The 18,483-nt window shown below is 36.1% G+C and overlaps 1 protein-coding gene across 1 annotated transcript; it reads right to left on the bottom strand.

Moving 5' to 3' along the window:
- Window positions 1-2,936: 2,936 nt before the first annotated feature.
- On the bottom strand, window positions 2,937-18,236 carry LOC137281657 (FUN14 domain-containing protein 1-like). Its single transcript, XM_067813040.1, has 5 exons — window positions 18,153-18,236; window positions 12,754-12,908; window positions 9,024-9,099; window positions 7,225-7,344; window positions 2,937-6,515 (listed from the first exon to the last, which is right to left on the bottom strand). The coding sequence occupies exons 2-5, from the start codon at window positions 12,888-12,890 to the stop codon at window positions 6,438-6,440; spliced, it is 411 nt and encodes a 136-aa protein (XP_067669141.1). The 5' UTR covers window positions 12,891-12,908; window positions 18,153-18,236; the 3' UTR covers window positions 2,937-6,437.
- Between the last annotated feature and the right edge of the window lie 247 nt (window positions 18,237-18,483).

Below are 18,483 nucleotides of genomic sequence, written 5' to 3'. Positions count from 1 at the left end.
CATGTTGTTTTCATTTATGGACATATATGAGCTAATAATGAAAATAAATGATTTGAGTTTTGTATTATTATGTCTGTTGTTATGAAATATTTGTAGATGTTTCAAGTGCGACATTCTACAACCAATATTCCGATAACAGAAACTTCATGACCTTGTTGACATGATTAATGCACAATTAAGCAGAGAACTTTAGTTTGATGCTGACGATAATTATAAGTAACTCAGCTTGTCACATGTACCTTCTATGCTCTCCAAAAAGCTTTAAATCATCACTGTGTCCCACGCAAAATGTATTTTCTCACTGTAGCAATGTTGTGTACCAAGATCATTATCACAATATTTCCCCTCAACATTCTATTTAATCCAAATGATGGTGCATGAAAAATCCATAAAAACACTGTATGACATCTTTACCTTCTATTATATTCGAATAGCGATGCTGCACGCGAAAATCCATTAAAACAGATTGAATCACTCACTAACTATTTTTTCCAATTAGCGATGTTGTATGTAAAGATTCACTTAAAAGAAAGCCCGGAATGACACACTTACAATCTGTATATTCCCAATAGCAATGTTGTATGCAAAGATTCACTTAAAAAAAATCGGAATGACACACTAACAATCTATATTCCCAACAACGATGTTGTATGCAAAGATACACTCACAAAAAATCGGAATGACACACTAACAATCTATATTCCCAACAACGATGTTGTATGCAAAGATACACTTAAAAAAAATCGGAATGACACACTAACAATCTATATTCCCAACAACGATGTATGCAAAGATACACTTTAAAAAAATCGGAATGACACACTAACAATCTATATTCCCAACAACGATGTTGTATGCAAAGATACACTCACAAAAAATCGGAACGACACACTAACAATCTATATTCCCAACAACGATGTTGTATGCAAAGATACACTCACAAAAAATCGGAATGACACACTAACAATCTATATTCCCAACAACGATGTTGTATGCAAAGATACACTTTAAAAAATCGGAATGACACACTAACAATCTATATTCCCAACAACGATGTTGTATGCAAAGATACACTTTAAAAAAATCGGAATGACACACTAACAATCTATATTCCCAACAGCGATGTTGTACGCAAAGATACACTCACAAAAAATTGGAATGACACACTAACAATCTATATTCCCAACAGCGATGTTGTATGTAAAGATTCACTTAAAAAAAATCGGAATGACACACTAACAATCTATATTCCCAACAGCGATGTTGTATGTAAAGATTCACTTAAAAAAAATCGGAATGACACACTAACAATCTATATTCCCAACAACGATGTTGTATGCAAAGATACACTTAAAAAAAATTGGAATGACACACTAACAATCTATATTCCCAACAACGATGTTGTATGCAAAGATACACTTAAAAAAAATCGGAATGACACACTAACAATCTATATTCCCAACAACGATGTTGTATGCAAAGATACACTTAAAAGAAAGCCCGGAATGACACACTAACAATCTATATTCCCAACAACGATGTTGTATGCAAAGATACACTTAAAAAAAATTGGAATGACACACTAACAATCTATATTCCCAACAACGATGTTGTATGTAAAGATTCACTTAAAAAAAATCGGAATGACACACTAACAATCTATATTCCCAACAACGATGTTGTATGCAAAGATTCACTTAAAAGAAAGCCCGGAATGACACACTAACAATCTATATTCCCAACAACGATGTTGTATGCAAAGATACACTTAAAAGAAAGCCCGGAATGACACACTAACAATCTATATTCCCAACAGCGATGTTGTATGCAAAGATACACTTAAAAAAAATCGGAATGACACACTAACAATCTATATTCCCAACAGCGATGTTGTATGCAAAGATACACTTAAAAAAAATCGGAATGACACACTAACAATCTGTATATTCCCAACAGCGATGTTGTATGCAAAGATTCACTTAAAAAAAATCGGAATGACACACTAACAATCTGTATATTCCCAACAGCGATGTTGTATGTAAAGATTCACTTAAAAAAAATCGGAATGACACACTAACAATCTATATTCCCAACAGCGATGTTGTATGTAAAGATTCACTTAAAAAAAATCGGAATGACACACTAACAATCTGTATATTCCCAACAGCGATGTTGTATGTAAAGATTCACTTTAAAAAAATCGGAATGACACACTAACAATCTATATTCCCAACAGCGATGTTGTATGTAAAGATTCACTTAAAAGAAAGCCCGGAATGACACACTTACAATCTGTATATTCCCAATAGCAATGTTGTATGCAAAGATCAACTTTAAAAAATCGGAATGACACACTAACCTTCTATGTATTCTCATTAACAACACTGCATGCAAAGATCCACAAGAAAAACTATGTGACACACTAACCTTTTATTTTCTCCCAGTAGTGATATTGTGTACAAAGATCGTTCCCACAATATTTCCCCCAACCTTCTGTTTTATCCCAGCGATGTTGTATGAAAAGACACATTTTAAAAAATGTATGACACACTAACCATTAGCGATATTGTATGCAAATATCAATATTGTATGCAAGTATCCATACACTAACCTTCTATTTATTACCATTAGCGATACTGTATGCAAATATCGATAAAACTGTTTGACACTCTAACCTTCTATTTATTACCATTAGCGATACTGTATGCAAATATCGATAAAACTGTTTGACACTCTAACCTTCTATTTATTACCATTAGCGATACTGTATGCAAATATCGATAAAACTGTTTGACACTCTAACCTTATATTTATTACCATTAGCAATGTTGCATGAACAGATCCATAAAGCATATTACCAAAAACTATATTACTATTTTCTCCCAATAAAGATGTTTACAGTATACTCTGGATAATTATGAAAACACACATTTGTCTGATGTATTGTATATCCTTATATTTATTCATTTGCAAGCAAAATCAGTGTACAAACAATTCTGTGTAAAATATTTTGAAAAAGACATTGCACTCTATTTGTTATACTGTCAACATGCACACACCTACAGGATACAGGAACAGTAAAGGGGAAGGACCTTGCCAACCTTATACTCAGTAATTAATGCTAATGGAAGTTCTTCCATGACTGAATTCCACAAACAACATATTCCTCATCACTGACACCTGTTTTCAGTTAATCAAGGGATAAATTCTTGTTTCTTTTACCATGATTCTGTCAGATATTTCATGGTTTATTTAGTCAACTCAAGTTTTGATAACACTCCCTGTTACACCTTAGCCCTGAATAAATACACATCAATTTCAGAACCTAAAAAACATTAGCAAGTGTAGAGCCTGGTGAATTATATGAAACACTATGAAGGACTGTTGAACATGTCTAATCTCTATTCCCAACAATCGAACAGAAAGAAAAACATTGTCAAGCCAAGGTAATATCTGAGTGCAATGGAAATGCTCTACGGTTCATTTACTTACTGAAGTCTAATCATTTGTTATCGAAAGCATAAATCCTTTACCTATAACTTAACCCCTTCGCCCATGTTTTGTTCATTTTGCTACCTAATGACATTACCCTTGGATATTCATGGTAACATATGGAAATAAAACTTTATGAATAGTTTTCAGAATCAAACGTTGTTTAGACTATTTCAACCTTATTGAAATCAATATAAGGTCAGATTTAAGTCTGAGATTCTACAGGAGTTTTCAGATGAAGGAGAATGGCTAATAAAACTATATCATAATTTACTTCAAAACAAATTTCATGAACATAGAAATGGTTTGGGGTGAAAATAAGAATGAACAACCTACCATGATTTTTATGTGTTATCATGACTGACAGGAAGTGCACATAAAATACATCCTAAACTAGCCACTCTAAAACGTGACTCCTCTAACACACATCTCAAATTGCACCCATAACTAGGAATTCTGAGAAGAGAAAGGACCCTTTCCTGTGAGATCCTTTTCAAAATGAGTGAGTGAGTATAGTTTCACACCATTCTTACCAATATTTCAGCAATGTCATGGCAGGGGACACCAGAAATGGGCTTCATACATTGTACACACATGAGGAATCAAACCCAGGTCTTCGATGTGATAAGCAAAAGCGTCAACCACTAGACTAGTCCGTGGAGGTCAGGCTATGACAGCATACACTGTCCAACCAAGACTGTACAGTATACATAATGTTTCCAGAAATGACATTCATAGAAATCCTTAGGATTAACCAGGTAATCAAATATGGTTTGATTAAAACTTCACTAGCTGGTATGGATGTCACGATACGTAAGCTTCATGAATCAATATCTATCACGATTCACAATTCAATATGTATCACGATACCAATTTTCTCGGCATTATGGTGTGAATTTAGTTATTTTGAAGATTAATATTTCATATTTCATAACTGTCAATGGAAAGGTCAACATTTAATATTTGCAGAGATTAAAAGGTTCTAATTTCCCATACTTGAGAAAGAAAATTCATCACTAATAACTCATAACATCAAAAAAATTATACAATTTGCAAAATGTGAAGGATAATTAAACATGAAAGTTATCAAAATACATTTCTATTTTTTTCTGATTATTCAACTGATTCAAAACAAAGCATATTAGCATACTAAAACCTTTCCTTTTTATCATGATTAACCTTGCACAAGTCTCTGATTGATAGTTGAAATGATAATTTCTAAAAAATATATAAATAACTGGGGTCCCTTATCTAGACTTGACTCTTAAAATGATAGAATTACAATGCATACATATGTTCAGGACACAGTACAGCCTTGGAGCAAAGGCTATATCATGATCTATGTCATTTCTGATGGACATTAAGAGCTTTAAAATCTATAGTCAACAGCAGTAAACATTCTGTGACAGAACATAATTCAAGGTACTGTTCATATATATAGCAATAAACTTCAGCATTACAAAAGACAAATCTGCATCACTAACAACAACTTCAAACAAGACTCCAACAAGTCATTGTCATCAATGATACACACCACACAAACTGATCCATCTTTAAACCTTTAGGAGGTTACTCAGGTGGCCCCATAATCTGTCCCCAATTACCTGTTCAGAGTTGCCTCCCTTCGGCCTGCCTGGATTCAAAGCTTTAACATGATGATACACATCTTGGTCTCATCAGACTGGTCTACATTATTGAACTGGACCACTTCCCTTTCATACTACACTGAAGAGCTGGTACACCAGAAATACATTGCAAAATGTCTTGAAAAAAAACACCCAAAAAACACCCTATACTCATATACTCACTCAACCCTACTTCAAAACACCAGGCCAATGAATAATTTACAAGAAGGGAAAATCGTGATGAGTTGTGCCACAGAAAGAACATTATTAAAGTTACTTCTGATGAACAAGAGCATTTCACACAGCCATCATGATAGAGAAACTAGTCACATGGAGAGCAGAACCAAAATATATCAGAAGTGTACATTTCTCTGAGAACAATTCAACATTCACCCAACATTGAACTATTCTGTCACATTCATAATGTCTGTCATTACATCATGAATCTTGTTACTATCTTAGCATGCAATATACCTAGTACATGTATATACGAAAAGGACTCAGTCCAAATCCCCATAAGTTGACACATTCTAAAAGAAGAATAATTCTTTGAGGGTGTAACTGGCCAATCTATTCACAGTTACATATTGTTTGGTTTCAGTCATATTCTACTCATATAAGATTGTTTACAGTTCTCAAAGTAATAACTTTGGTACATGCAAATATAAAACGCTGGTGCTTAAGAATACTATGGATGCCTTCAAGGGCCATTCGATTTTTTATGTTTTTTCTGAAATTTTCAATTTGATATGCATCTTGAAAATTCAAGAAAAAAATGACATAAATTGACCATTCCCTGGCAGAGACTCCATTTCATGTAAAGGGCAAAATAGCTGTGAAAATCATATGACTGGACAAAAACATATCTAGAATGTTTCAGTATATTAGTAAACACATGGTAAAATTAAAAACCTATTTCTAAGGTAAAAAATATCAACATTTTATGACAAGTTGTTTTTAGGTTTATATTATATGCACAAAATATTGAAAGGCATGACTACATGTACGGAAGCCTTTTAGGACCGTTTGTTTTGTTTCTTTTCTTGAAGATGGGGAAAAAAGTTTCCGAAACACAGTAAAAAATATAAACAGTCTGATAGTTTGGTCAGAAGCCTGCAGACATCCTGTCTGATGACTAGAACTCCAGGCTGTGTTTGTCTGAAGAGACAAGGGAAGGAAACTTTGGATTCCGTCTCAAACGTCTTTGTATTTGTGGAAAATATTCCCACAGCCATCAAACTGAGGCACCACACTGTTAATATCACACACTGTCATCAGTATCACACATCACATGACGCAAGGACTCGGTTACAAGGTCACTCAGAAAGCTACGCCAAACAGAAAGCCACCAGCAAAGGACCCAGCAAGCAAGACATTCTGTTGCAAAAATTTCTTTGTCTGAAATACAAAATAAACCATTGATATTATCAGCGAATCATCTGATTCAAAATATTAGATAAGTACAGTCGGTTTTTGTTCAAAAGCGGATCGGTGAAGTGTGAAGTGAACACAATATGCTCCATGACACGCTGATCATTATCAAAACATCAGACCAACTCTGTGAGTTTTTATCATAATTTATGTCTTACAAATAATGTTGGTTAACAAACTAACTTTCAAATATTTACACACTTCACTATTTGTTACGAAGGAGGAGTGCAAAGATAGGAACAGCTAGGTGCTATATGGTGTCTGGTTTCAGCACCTTTGTTTTTCGCTTGACAATAACTCAATTCACTCAACTCGAACTAAACAAATATTGAATTAGTGGCTTCACTGCATGTTCTAACATGTCATTTAAAGTGCCCATTAAGCACACAAAAAGTTGCATTTTCCTAAGAGTATGAATGAACTCACAATTCATAGGCTTGTCTTCTGGTAAACAAGTTTGTGAGTGTGATCACCCTTGAACATTAAGGCCATGCAATATACAAGGCTTGTCTTCTGGTAAACAAGTATGTGAGTGTGACAATCCTAAACACAACCTCCATGCAATTTATCAGTGAACATGTTGAATCATCTACGTCTTCTATTACATGTCAACACTAACAAAACATTCAAGGCCAAGAGGAGGCCAAGGGAGCATGTGCTGTGACAATCATCTTACATTTTGTAAAATCCCAGGATACCGCTTGTTAGCTTCCTTATGTAGTTCTTCCTTCGCCCGATTCACACCTTGTTCAACTTTGTTCCAGTTGACACGGATGTAGCCTTGGTGTTGAGCAAGCTGTAAAACAGTTATAGAAATCAGATCAGAATGTGCGAATTTCTGTGCATACTACAGACCATAACGTCAAACACACTGCTACATCAGAACATCCAGGATATCAGTTCATCACACAATGGATAACATTCCTGGCAAGATAAAGTCGACAGATAATTTCAGTATCTTTTGGGGACAAATATGGAAATTAATACAAATTACAGATGTCATATGCAAATTTTCAGAGTGCAAACAAGTGAGTGAGTGAGTTTGGTTTTTACGCCGCTTTTACCAATATTCCAGCGATATCACGGCGGGGGACACCAGAAAATGGGCCTCACACAATGTACCCATGTGGGGAATCGAACCCGGGCCTTCGGCGTGACGAGCGAACGATTTAACCACTAGGCTAAACCACTGCCCCCGAGTGCAAACAAACATGGTGTCACACCATATATCAGAGATAGTGTCTGTGTATGGTGTCTGTGCAATGATCTAACAACATCTTTTCATGATAGAGCAGCACTCAGCAATATTCCAACTATATTGCGGAGGTCTGTAGATAATCAAGTCTGGACCAGACAATCCAGTGATCAACAGCAAGAGCATCGATCTAAGAATTTGGGATACAATTCTAATCCTTAACATCATGGATCGATGAGGACTATGATTTTGGTGTTAGCGAGCAGATGGCACAATCAGTAGGAAATTGTGTCATAAAGTTTGAGATGTAGTGTATTATTTAGCACATGTAGTGCATTATTTCACACATATCTGTAACATAATGCATCAGATATGTCTGCAAATTTCACTAAGTTGCATAATTTGTGGCAACTGAAATGTAATTTTCTTTCGATTATAAAGTAAAAATGATGTATGATGATGAATAGGTTAATATCCCCCCAGGAGGTTCCACCACACCAAATCAGAATCACATGCTCCCTGAGCGAGTACCATATGTATTTGTAAACATCTGAAGAGATAGAGACATCCGACAGCTGTGATTACATGAAATAGTGTAAGATTGTTATGGTTTTTAAAAGCACATCCATCCAGTAATTTAAAGTGACCACAATTTTAAGGATTTAGTGCTGATATTTTCATCATTATGACTTATGTGTATGGTAACATGTGATGTGGTACTGGGGGGTGATAGGTTAAGCTTCCTGAGCCTGGAAAATATACAGTATAAGTTAGCCGGAATCTGTGTTTCTATTGAGTGAGTTTATTTTTGCACTGCACTCAGCATTTTTCTTGCTGGCAGGTGTCTTTTATGTTGTGAGAAGACCAGACTGTACCCATGTGTACACTGACCACCTGTTCACCTTCAAGTACAGTCCTAAAATGTCAGGAATAATCCTAGAGCTTTAGGCATAATTTGAAATCCTATTTCGTTTTAATGTTCCTTTTCTGTTTTTATGTCCATTCCCAGTCCTACTTTTTATTGCGCTGCCATTCCAGTGAACCATGTGCTCTGATCCGTCTTTCCTAGTGTGGACCTTGTTTGATAAACTGTAATTTAAAGACTGTCAAACTGATTTTAAACAAAATAGTGCCTTCTATTCAATACATGTACTTTATCACACACACCCCCTCTCCCCCCAAAACACACAAAAAGATATCACTGTGACTTAAGTCACATGTTGTCAGATATCTATGAAACCCAACAGGATGTAATATCCATATTGCATTACTATGGTTACCTGTACAAGCAGAATGGTTGTCCCAAGTGATGCAGCTGCCATTTTCCCAACTTTGATAAACAGGAATCCTGCAAACCTGCAAAAACAACAGATTAGATGATTCACAGAATTGGTCAATTTGTCCCCCACAAAAATCAGAAAGAAAACTGCCATCCCTGTCAAAGACATATGACAAGACTCAAGCAATCTTGAAGTGGGGTCAAAGTGTGGTGTTTACCTTGAAAACAAGGTCAAGGTCACCCAAAATTTAGGCTGTCACCTGAGGTCCATCAGATATTGCAATAACAAAAGTATGAAAAGTGGTCAAAGTGTTGTAGTGACCTTGAAGATAATGTTACGGTTAAGAATTTGCCTTGACAAAAGGTGTAAGAAATCCCCTGTGAACCAGCAAAACAGAATAAAGACAAGTAAAAAACATTCAAATTTTGTATTGTTAAGGAAAGAGAGCAAGTTATACAAAGTCACAAGTCAGTTTCACGAAACCGATTTCAAATACAATACAAATGAGACAAAATCTAAGGCTATGGGTCACAAAATATATAGCAAACTCACCAAAGTCTTAGTACAAGAGGGAAACATTTATGCAGAATGTAACACAGTGAGCGGCTTGACAGCGTTGACGGATATTGATGATGTACACTCCAGTAATGTGTATGCGTGTCCAACATGGCAACTAGCATTTATATATGCTGTCATAGTTTCAAGAACTTTCGAGCACTTACGACCATTGCCACTAATGTGGAAAGCTCTAGAAACGGTCTCCTGGAAGTCAACGAATAGGAAGCCAAGCACAGATAACTCCAACGTATTGCCTTAGAGGCGTACCGCTTAAATAATTCTCTGTAGGAAACATGACCCATAATAACGAACCCTAAAACCCTTAATATTGTGACCCAATTACAACTACAGCAATAATAATTAATAACAACTCAAATCACGGAAAATACACTCTCGTAACAATAAGGTTAAGATCACCCAAATCAACATGTGTCTGTGTAATCCCCTAATGTAAGCCGATACCAAATTTGAAGACAATGGGTACGATATTGGGTACAATTTGGGTACAATAGTTCATAAGACATCGGATCAAGATAAGTTTGAAAAGTGGTAAACAATTTGACCTTGAAGATAAGGTCACCTTCACTCAAATCAACCGGTGCCAGAGCAATCCCCAAATGTCACCAAATTTGAAGACATTGGGTACAATAGTTCATGAGATATTGTGTTAACAAGAGTTTGAAAAGTGGTCAAAGTGTTGTGGTGGCCTTGAAAATGAGGTCACGGTCACCAAAACTGACGTAAGCCTGTATAATCCCCAGAGGTAGGTTGTCACCAAATTTGGGTAGACATTGGGTAGAACAGTTCATGAGATATCTCATAAACAAGAAACAGGACGTACAAGCTGCTGCTGAATACACAGTCCCCCATTCCGGCAAGGGACAGTTATGCATCTGTATGAAAATAATCTGTCAAAATGATAGTCAAAAGAAAAACATAATGCCTTTCAAAAAAAAGTGGACATTTCGAAAAATGGTGATTTTTCTTTAATTATTGTGTGGCCATTGTTATTTTCTGAACAGGGAGTCTGATCATGCTGATTTTGGAGCTTGTGTCAATAAGTTAACAATTCGGTCCATTTTGGCTTTTTGTCCGCCAAAATTTTACTGTGTGTGAAGTGAAAATTCAAATCACACCTTTAACAAACAAGAAGACAAAGTCATCAATATCCCCAGCAATGGCAAAATATTCTTCATGAATATCTCTGCTTGTTATGATTATGTCAAATGTCTTGGTGTAGATATGGCAAAGTGGAAGGAGAATATTGAAAGGTTTTAACTTCTGCTAAGAGCACTACCACCAAATTCATTTGTCAAGGCCAAATATGTTGCCATGAGTGAGGTTAGTTTTACGCCACACTTAGCAATATTCCAACTATATGGCGGCGATCTGTGAATAATTGAGTCTGGATCAGAAAATCCAGTGGTCAACAACATGAGCATTGATCTGCACAATTGGGAAACGAAGACGCGTCAAACAAATCAGCAAGTCTGACCATCCTATCTGTTAGTCGCCTCTCACGACAAGCTAAGTCGCCTTTTATGGCAAACTTGTTGCCATGGAAACACAAAAATATATTTTATTCATAATGTCAAAACTACCAAAAGGCACCAGTACCCCACCAACCTGTTCATGTGCCAAGATTGGTGAAGAAATAATGAATGGTAATTCAGTCAAAGTCAAACTTATTGCCATGGAAACACAAATAGTTCAGTACATTCAGGATTATTAACATCTTCTCCACTCATGATTGGTCTAGACTATTTGTGTTTCCATGGCAATAAGTTTAATATTTAACACTTATAACAATCTTATCTGATAATCATTTTGTGCAAGTGGGTGGTGTTTGTAGCCACAGATGATTTCTTGATCTTGAAGATTTAAAACATGAAATATTTTCGTCCATGTCATAGCATGATGTTTTTGAATAATATTTAAAAACATTTCACTAACATTTAAAATCACTTTGAGACATTTTTATAATGTTACAAAAACATTTGGACGAAAATATTTCACATCAAGAAATTTTTAAAAATGTTATGGAATTGATAGTTTTGTACATGTGGGAAAAGAAACCCAGTGACTGAACACATTTTGGATAGGCATGTGTATCAGGTCCAAGTCCATGGCTGAACTTGGGTAAGAAACATGACTAAATGTCTGTAATGTTTTTTGTATGACTGCATTCTTCATGGACATTATTTCTCAAAATTAGGAGATTAATGTACATGTGTTGGCAAATCTGATGAATGTTAAGCAGAATTGATAGTATCTAAATTAATCATTTGAAACCTCAAGCTACGAGTTTGGTTCCACATTGATAGTGTAGCATGAGGTTTCAAATGATTAATTTAGAGACTATCAATTCTGCCTAACATTCATCGAACTTGCCACAGTACCTTGATCTCAACTTGACCATGTCTGATTTAAAATCAAACGCCTTCCTTCCGCTGGAGACACGGCACAATCCGGGAGGGGATGAGATTGTAGTCGTCTGTGAATGGATTGGTTGATTGTGTGTGCGTATTTTTTTACCATGTCAACATAAAAGAGCATTCTGTCTAAAGAAAACAAACTACTGTTTATCCAATGCAATTATGTAATATATAAGACCTTGGTTCTTATAATCGCAACCACATACGACTGGAACCAGTCTATTGCTTTGTCTCCCATGTACCCTTTGGCCACTCTATAATGGAACAATCTGACATACCTATTTTCTTGGAAGCAGAGTTACACAACAGTTTGAATTGGCAGACGAGCCAGTGTTTACATCTTGAGAAAGTTTAGAATCTGAAGTGACAGTGGAAAATACTTGTCTGACCGTCAAATCTGAACCCTGCATGGTTGAAGAATAACCTGTATCTCATCCAAGACTGTTGATTATAATGATCGGCAAGTGTCAATCATACTTTTTCCAAAACCTTTTTCACTGAACTTTCAAGATGTTAAGTACAAATTTCAAGATTTCGGGATAAATATTACCTTAAAATTTCAAGAAATTGATCTTGACATTTCAAAATATATGAATGTTTTCCATAGTTTAAGGAGATCATTTCAGAAGATGACTTTCTCATTTAAATGCTGGCGATGATGAATTGTCTGTGCATCAAATACTCAAAGAAACCTGTAAATATAGATACACGTCTGTTTCCCAATCGGGACAGCTTACCACCCTCCAGCTGCTCCAACAACTACTTGCTTCGCTGCTGATTGTTTAGTGATGTCGCCAAACATCTTTTGCACCCAGTCTTTGTTTCGGTATTCAGACAGGTCCAGAATTTCGTATTCCTCTGAGGGTTCTCCCATGTTAATGTGAATCTTTTCCTACAAAAAATAACTAATGATTAGAAACAACATTGGAACCAAATTCCGGGCTTTATGCAATGGACAAATGTGCATCCCGTATGCACAAATGTAGAGAATGGCTGCGGAAAATCCAAATTACTGTGTCCGGATAGACACATAAAAATAGTACACCAGCAGAGTATCAGGAGTACTTATTTCACCCATCTGTCCTCAATACAGAATGTAGGTCAGGCTTGACGAAGAGGCAGACAGCTGTAGGAAGGCCGAATGATGACACAGCTGCAATAATCCTCTGAGAGTATATGTGTGTGTGTGTGCAGTCTAAGTAAACTTAGTCTCAGTACTTTTCGTTACACTGCACCACTGAGTCTAACAAAACCTTATGGGAGGTTGTGTCAGGTAACCTCTGAGATTGACCAATCAGAACACAGCTTACCAAATCGCGAAAGTGCACATTCGCACATACCTTTGAACTTTTTACCTCGAAAAGGTTCATACCCGAACGATTCCAAATGCTATTTAGCTTCTAGGTGATGCACACGGCTTACGTACAACCATGACAACGGTGTGTAAACAGTCACTGAAAATAGTGTTTTGGGCAATATTCAAGGATGTCATCTTGCGGAAATATTAGCTAACGGTAACCATATCAACAGAAACCCCAAAGAGTATACATGTCTACTGCAGGTCAAATAATTGTGTTATATGCTGATTTGTTTGTGGAGTGATCTGTGTCAGTGACCTGAATAGTTTGAAAGTCCCTCCGATCCCTAAATGGTAGCCATTGTCTGATTGGTTAAATCTATTTAACCGTCTCGCGTTTGATTGGATGGTCATTGGTCGGGCAAAGGTTACCTGATGCTACCTTCTACTAGGTTTTGTTAGACTCGGTGTTGGAGTGTAATGAAATACACTGAGACTATGTTTACTTAGACTGGTGTGTGTGTCGTCAACACAACAACCAGCCTTACATATTTACAGTCACTGATTCTTCAGCATTGCAGCGAAGTATCGAAGCTTCGTGATCGGGCTTGTGTTTACCAGCTGTCAAAAACACATACTCATATGCAGAAGAGTGCAAAAGGGAAGCAACTCTGAAGCACTACCTTTAAAGGCATGCCGCTAAAATACTGTTACTGTGATACGAAGTGTGACACATGATAACTATCACTCAAAACTTAAACATTGCGACCCATTCGTCTGTAGCTGGTAAATAATCCTGTTCTATGTTGTGTGTCTTACAACAGTCTAATTTGCGAAAAAGTGACACATCGTTTTAGGTCTTTCACATTGGTTAAAACCTGATAAACCTCTCATTGGTCACCCAAGATAGCACACCTGGCAACTAATTGTATGATGTCCACCATTCTAAGTAATTTGTCAATCAATAATGAGCAATCAATCAACGCAATGGAGGTTAATTCTTTGAAGGGAGGATGTTTTTACACTCGCAACAGGGTGTAGTCACTAGTAGATTAGTAAATCTACACACATAAACACTGCCTTTTTGACAAATCCGCAGTGGAGGTAATTAATCAACCAGGGTGTTATCGGTTAATCCTTTGATCGATGTTTTTGTAACTCAACTGATAAACCCTCTTGCATCACTTACATGCACATATTACATAACATACAATACATTTGCCACTACAGACCTTAATTTATAAAGTTGAGCATTTACTCCAGACAGGAGAAGTGTCAAATGGGAACCTTTGTCAAGTAATCTTAGTGGTGTTACCACTAATTATACCTGTTATAAATTCATTAACTGAGCATCAAGTGAATGGTGACAAATAACACATGTAGGTTTATACCATCAAACGCAAGTTACAGCACAGAAGATGTCATCTCTGTGTTGCATGCACCCTGAAAACACTTATGGGCCAAAACTGTTTTGAGGATAATTTGGTTGCTGCATAAGAAATACATACAGGCATTTGCTGTGTACTTAGGTAGATAGGTGTAATCAGTTTTTTCACATTAGAAAATTTTCAGATTTCTCTACCAATGGCATAGCCATTGTTTTCAGTTTACAAATTCAAATATATCAACTGTGTGTTTTTATTATCATAGATAATAAACCAGGGTAACAACCAAAATTTACGTATGATGTTTGCTAGACAGCTTGGCCAACCCTCAAAACTATCTAAATATAAAGCTTTGAAATCTTTCGGGGTTATATGAAACACATGGCTTGCTACGTGCCTGTAGACATCATATTTTCACATGACATGATTAAATATCGAGAAAAAACACAGAAATTGGATAATTCACTATATACCACTACACCATCCAGGCATCAGAAAAAAACTACACTGCTGGGATATTTTATAACAATCAGGGTGCTGACCAATTTGCAGCTTGGTTTCGTAATTAGACTGTTGGCGAGAAACGTTATTCGCTCCGCATCAGTGCCCCTTTAAGTGACTCATCATTAGTGAAATTTCCATACACTTATATGTTAAAGCTTATATACAACAAAAAAATAAGCATCCTAAAATACAATTATCATTTATTCATGACATATGATATACATTGCTGACCATGAAAAATAAATAAACAAAATTACAAGCATACAATCTCACCTCAAAAGAACAATATTTTGTACTTGGATACCAAACCCAGTAAGAGTTTAAATGTAACAAAGGCCTTCATTGGCTGCTTAATTAACCAATGCACTTGGTGCTCTTTGTTTATGGCATGTAACCTGATAGGTGTTAAGTTCAAATTGCACATGATCAATGATTGAGGTTGTGTATCGAAATCTGACATTAGCAGACAGGCAGGCAGATACATAGGCGTCAATAATACAGACGTTGAGTTTTGTCTGTGACAGAGGCTGCTTATCAAAATCAACATGGTTTTTTTTGTAACGAGTAGATTATTTATTTGGTTTTAAACACAACCAAGATTAGACTACTCCTGTTCCAGCATCCCACTTCAAGCTCCGCCAACCTGTTCACTGCACATGCCCTATGTGTGCAGCACAGCACAGCTGTTGAAACCACTTTTCACCCCATATGGGGTGAAAATTGTGAATCGGTTGATCTCACTGGGACTTCATAGGGCTTTCTTCATCATACTTTCTTTTCAACTTTGTAAGTTGAATTTGTATTTTATATAATTTGATACTTTAAGTCCATACCAAAAGGTATGAGAATCTGCAAAGTTGTGTTTTGTGTTGCATCAGGGATATTCTACAACAGGGACAGGTCACTCGTTTGCTTTCTTTACCATTTGTACTAATTAACGTGTGTCTCATCATGCTCCAATGCACACAGTGACTTGGCTCGTTCCCTGTGCAACTTCAGTTGTGTTTAACAGAACTTCAGCCAGTTTATTGTATCAGTCGGAATTTTACAATGAATGAATGAATGAATGAATTATAGTAAGAATTAAGAGCAAGAATTATGGGAATGAATGAAAGAAAGAAAAAAAGAAAAGAAAGAAGTACATATTTGAATGAATGAATGAATAAATGATACACAGTAGCCTTCCTTCCAAAAACATGTTAAAGAACGCAAAAGTATTGGGAGAACACGTGTTAACATCAGCTGGCCTTTCAAAAATCTACTTTGAGACAATTTTGTTTACATTAATAATTAATTCAGATAATATATTGCATGTGGGGAATGGAATGGACATTAATAAAATGTTAACTGACACTGTCACACTGCCCTCCAAAATAAAGTGTAAAACTGTCACAAACACCTTTCCAGTTTTGTCAAATAATAAGATCAACAAGAAAGAAAGAAGTTATGGAACGATAACCCTCAAGCATCAATGGCGAATCAGATCAGATTGGCAATATGTCATATTCTTCACACACCTCAAATACACCCTAACATTCTTTTTTAGATTATGAAACTATCACTATTACTTGCAAACACATTTCATCCGATAGTATTTTCCCCTCATATGAATTACAGGTATATGTGAAAGATGTTTTTGAAGAAATAACTAGAAACTAGCATTTCAATGGCAGATCGGCGAAATGTCATATTTTTCACACACCTCAATTACACTTTTTTAAGTCATAAAACTGTTACTATTACATGCATATACCTTTCAACTAAAGGTATGTTTTCCTTCTACGAATTTAACAAATATGTGAAAGAAGTTTTTATTGGCACAATTTAGTCTGTCTTCGCGTTGATTCGAGAATAGAAGCCAGTGAGCTATAACATACCGACTTCAAAACTTTACTACAAATCAGTTGTCCTTATACGGACACTAATACCAATTATTTGACTTAAACTGAAATGACAAAATAGTTAACCTATCTTCTACATGTAGGATTTCAGTTGTTACCACACTCAGCGAACTTAATCAGCTGTTGAAAATAAATCGGGCTTAATCTTAAATACTACGCTGACACCATATTGGCTACACTGGTTATGTAACGACCCTAGACATACGTTCAGCGGCTTTTCAAGGAGTTTCTTCTCCCCCTCTATATAGGCTCCCTGGTTGCATGTAAACGTAAAGTAACTGATGAAAGAATGACTTTCAAAAATGAGTCATTTTATTTCGATATTTTGCAAACATCTTGGAAATCATCTTCACCTATGTGCACATAGTTTTCTTTCATCTTATGTTGATTATTTATTCAATGGGACCTGATTAAGCACCATAAGTACTTCTTAATTGTAATTGATCCTATTGATCATGACAGTCATGTTAAAGATGATTGGTATGTCTAATAAATGCTGGTTAAATAGTTTTTGGACAGTTATCACAAAATTGAGATGATTTCCCAGCTGGTAGATACTTATTGAAAGTAATTCCACCAAAACTAAATTTATGAAAATTATTCTTGCAAGAGTTAGTTAACATGTTAGTGTATGGGAATTTCACTAGTGATGACTCGCTTATGGCCGCCTAGTGTAAACAACACCAATTCTTTGATTCTACCGATTGGCAAAACACACGCCAAAAGTTAAAGTAAAGCCTAAGGTTATCCAGGTGATTCGCATCGAATAATGAGTGCACATAGAACACTGCCAAAAACACTTTTCAGGTTGGTCATCTATTATCCTTATACATAGTCTGTAGCAGCAAATGCTCAACACACAAATTTATCATTAAGCAGATTCGTGTTGGAGATCACGTTCAATGTTGCCCTCGCTCAAGTTCACTTCGTCACTGACGTAGTCATTTTATTCCGTTACATTCTTCACAATGAATGGCAATAAAGATCCTTTCAGTCCGAAGACACCCCTAAAACAGTGTCTCTGGATCTTATGAAAGCATGTGTCTTACCAATACAGGTCAATGAGCGTACTTGCAGAAACAAAACTTCGTGGGATCTATAAACCGGAAACGGAACTGAGATGCTACTAAAACCCGACCACGTTTTATTTAAACGGGTAACAGACGACGAGACGTGCCTTAAACTCCACAAATATCTGTTCATCTTGTATGCAAACATATGATTAATCCTCAAATATGACAAAGATCTTTATGGACAAATCTTCTTTTTAATTCTTTGAAACACAACGTTTCGGGGTCATTTTCAGTCCACGTGATTAGTCAGACCATATAGAGTTGTTGTAGATTATCCCTGACCTGATGATGATGACCCCGAAACGTT

Source organism: Haliotis asinina, chromosome 4 (assembly GCF_037392515.1).
Source record: "Haliotis asinina isolate JCU_RB_2024 chromosome 4, JCU_Hal_asi_v2, whole genome shotgun sequence".
Classification (NCBI taxonomy): domain Eukaryota; kingdom Metazoa; phylum Mollusca; class Gastropoda; order Lepetellida; family Haliotidae; genus Haliotis; species Haliotis asinina.
This window is presented reverse-complemented; position numbering and strand designations above follow the sequence as displayed.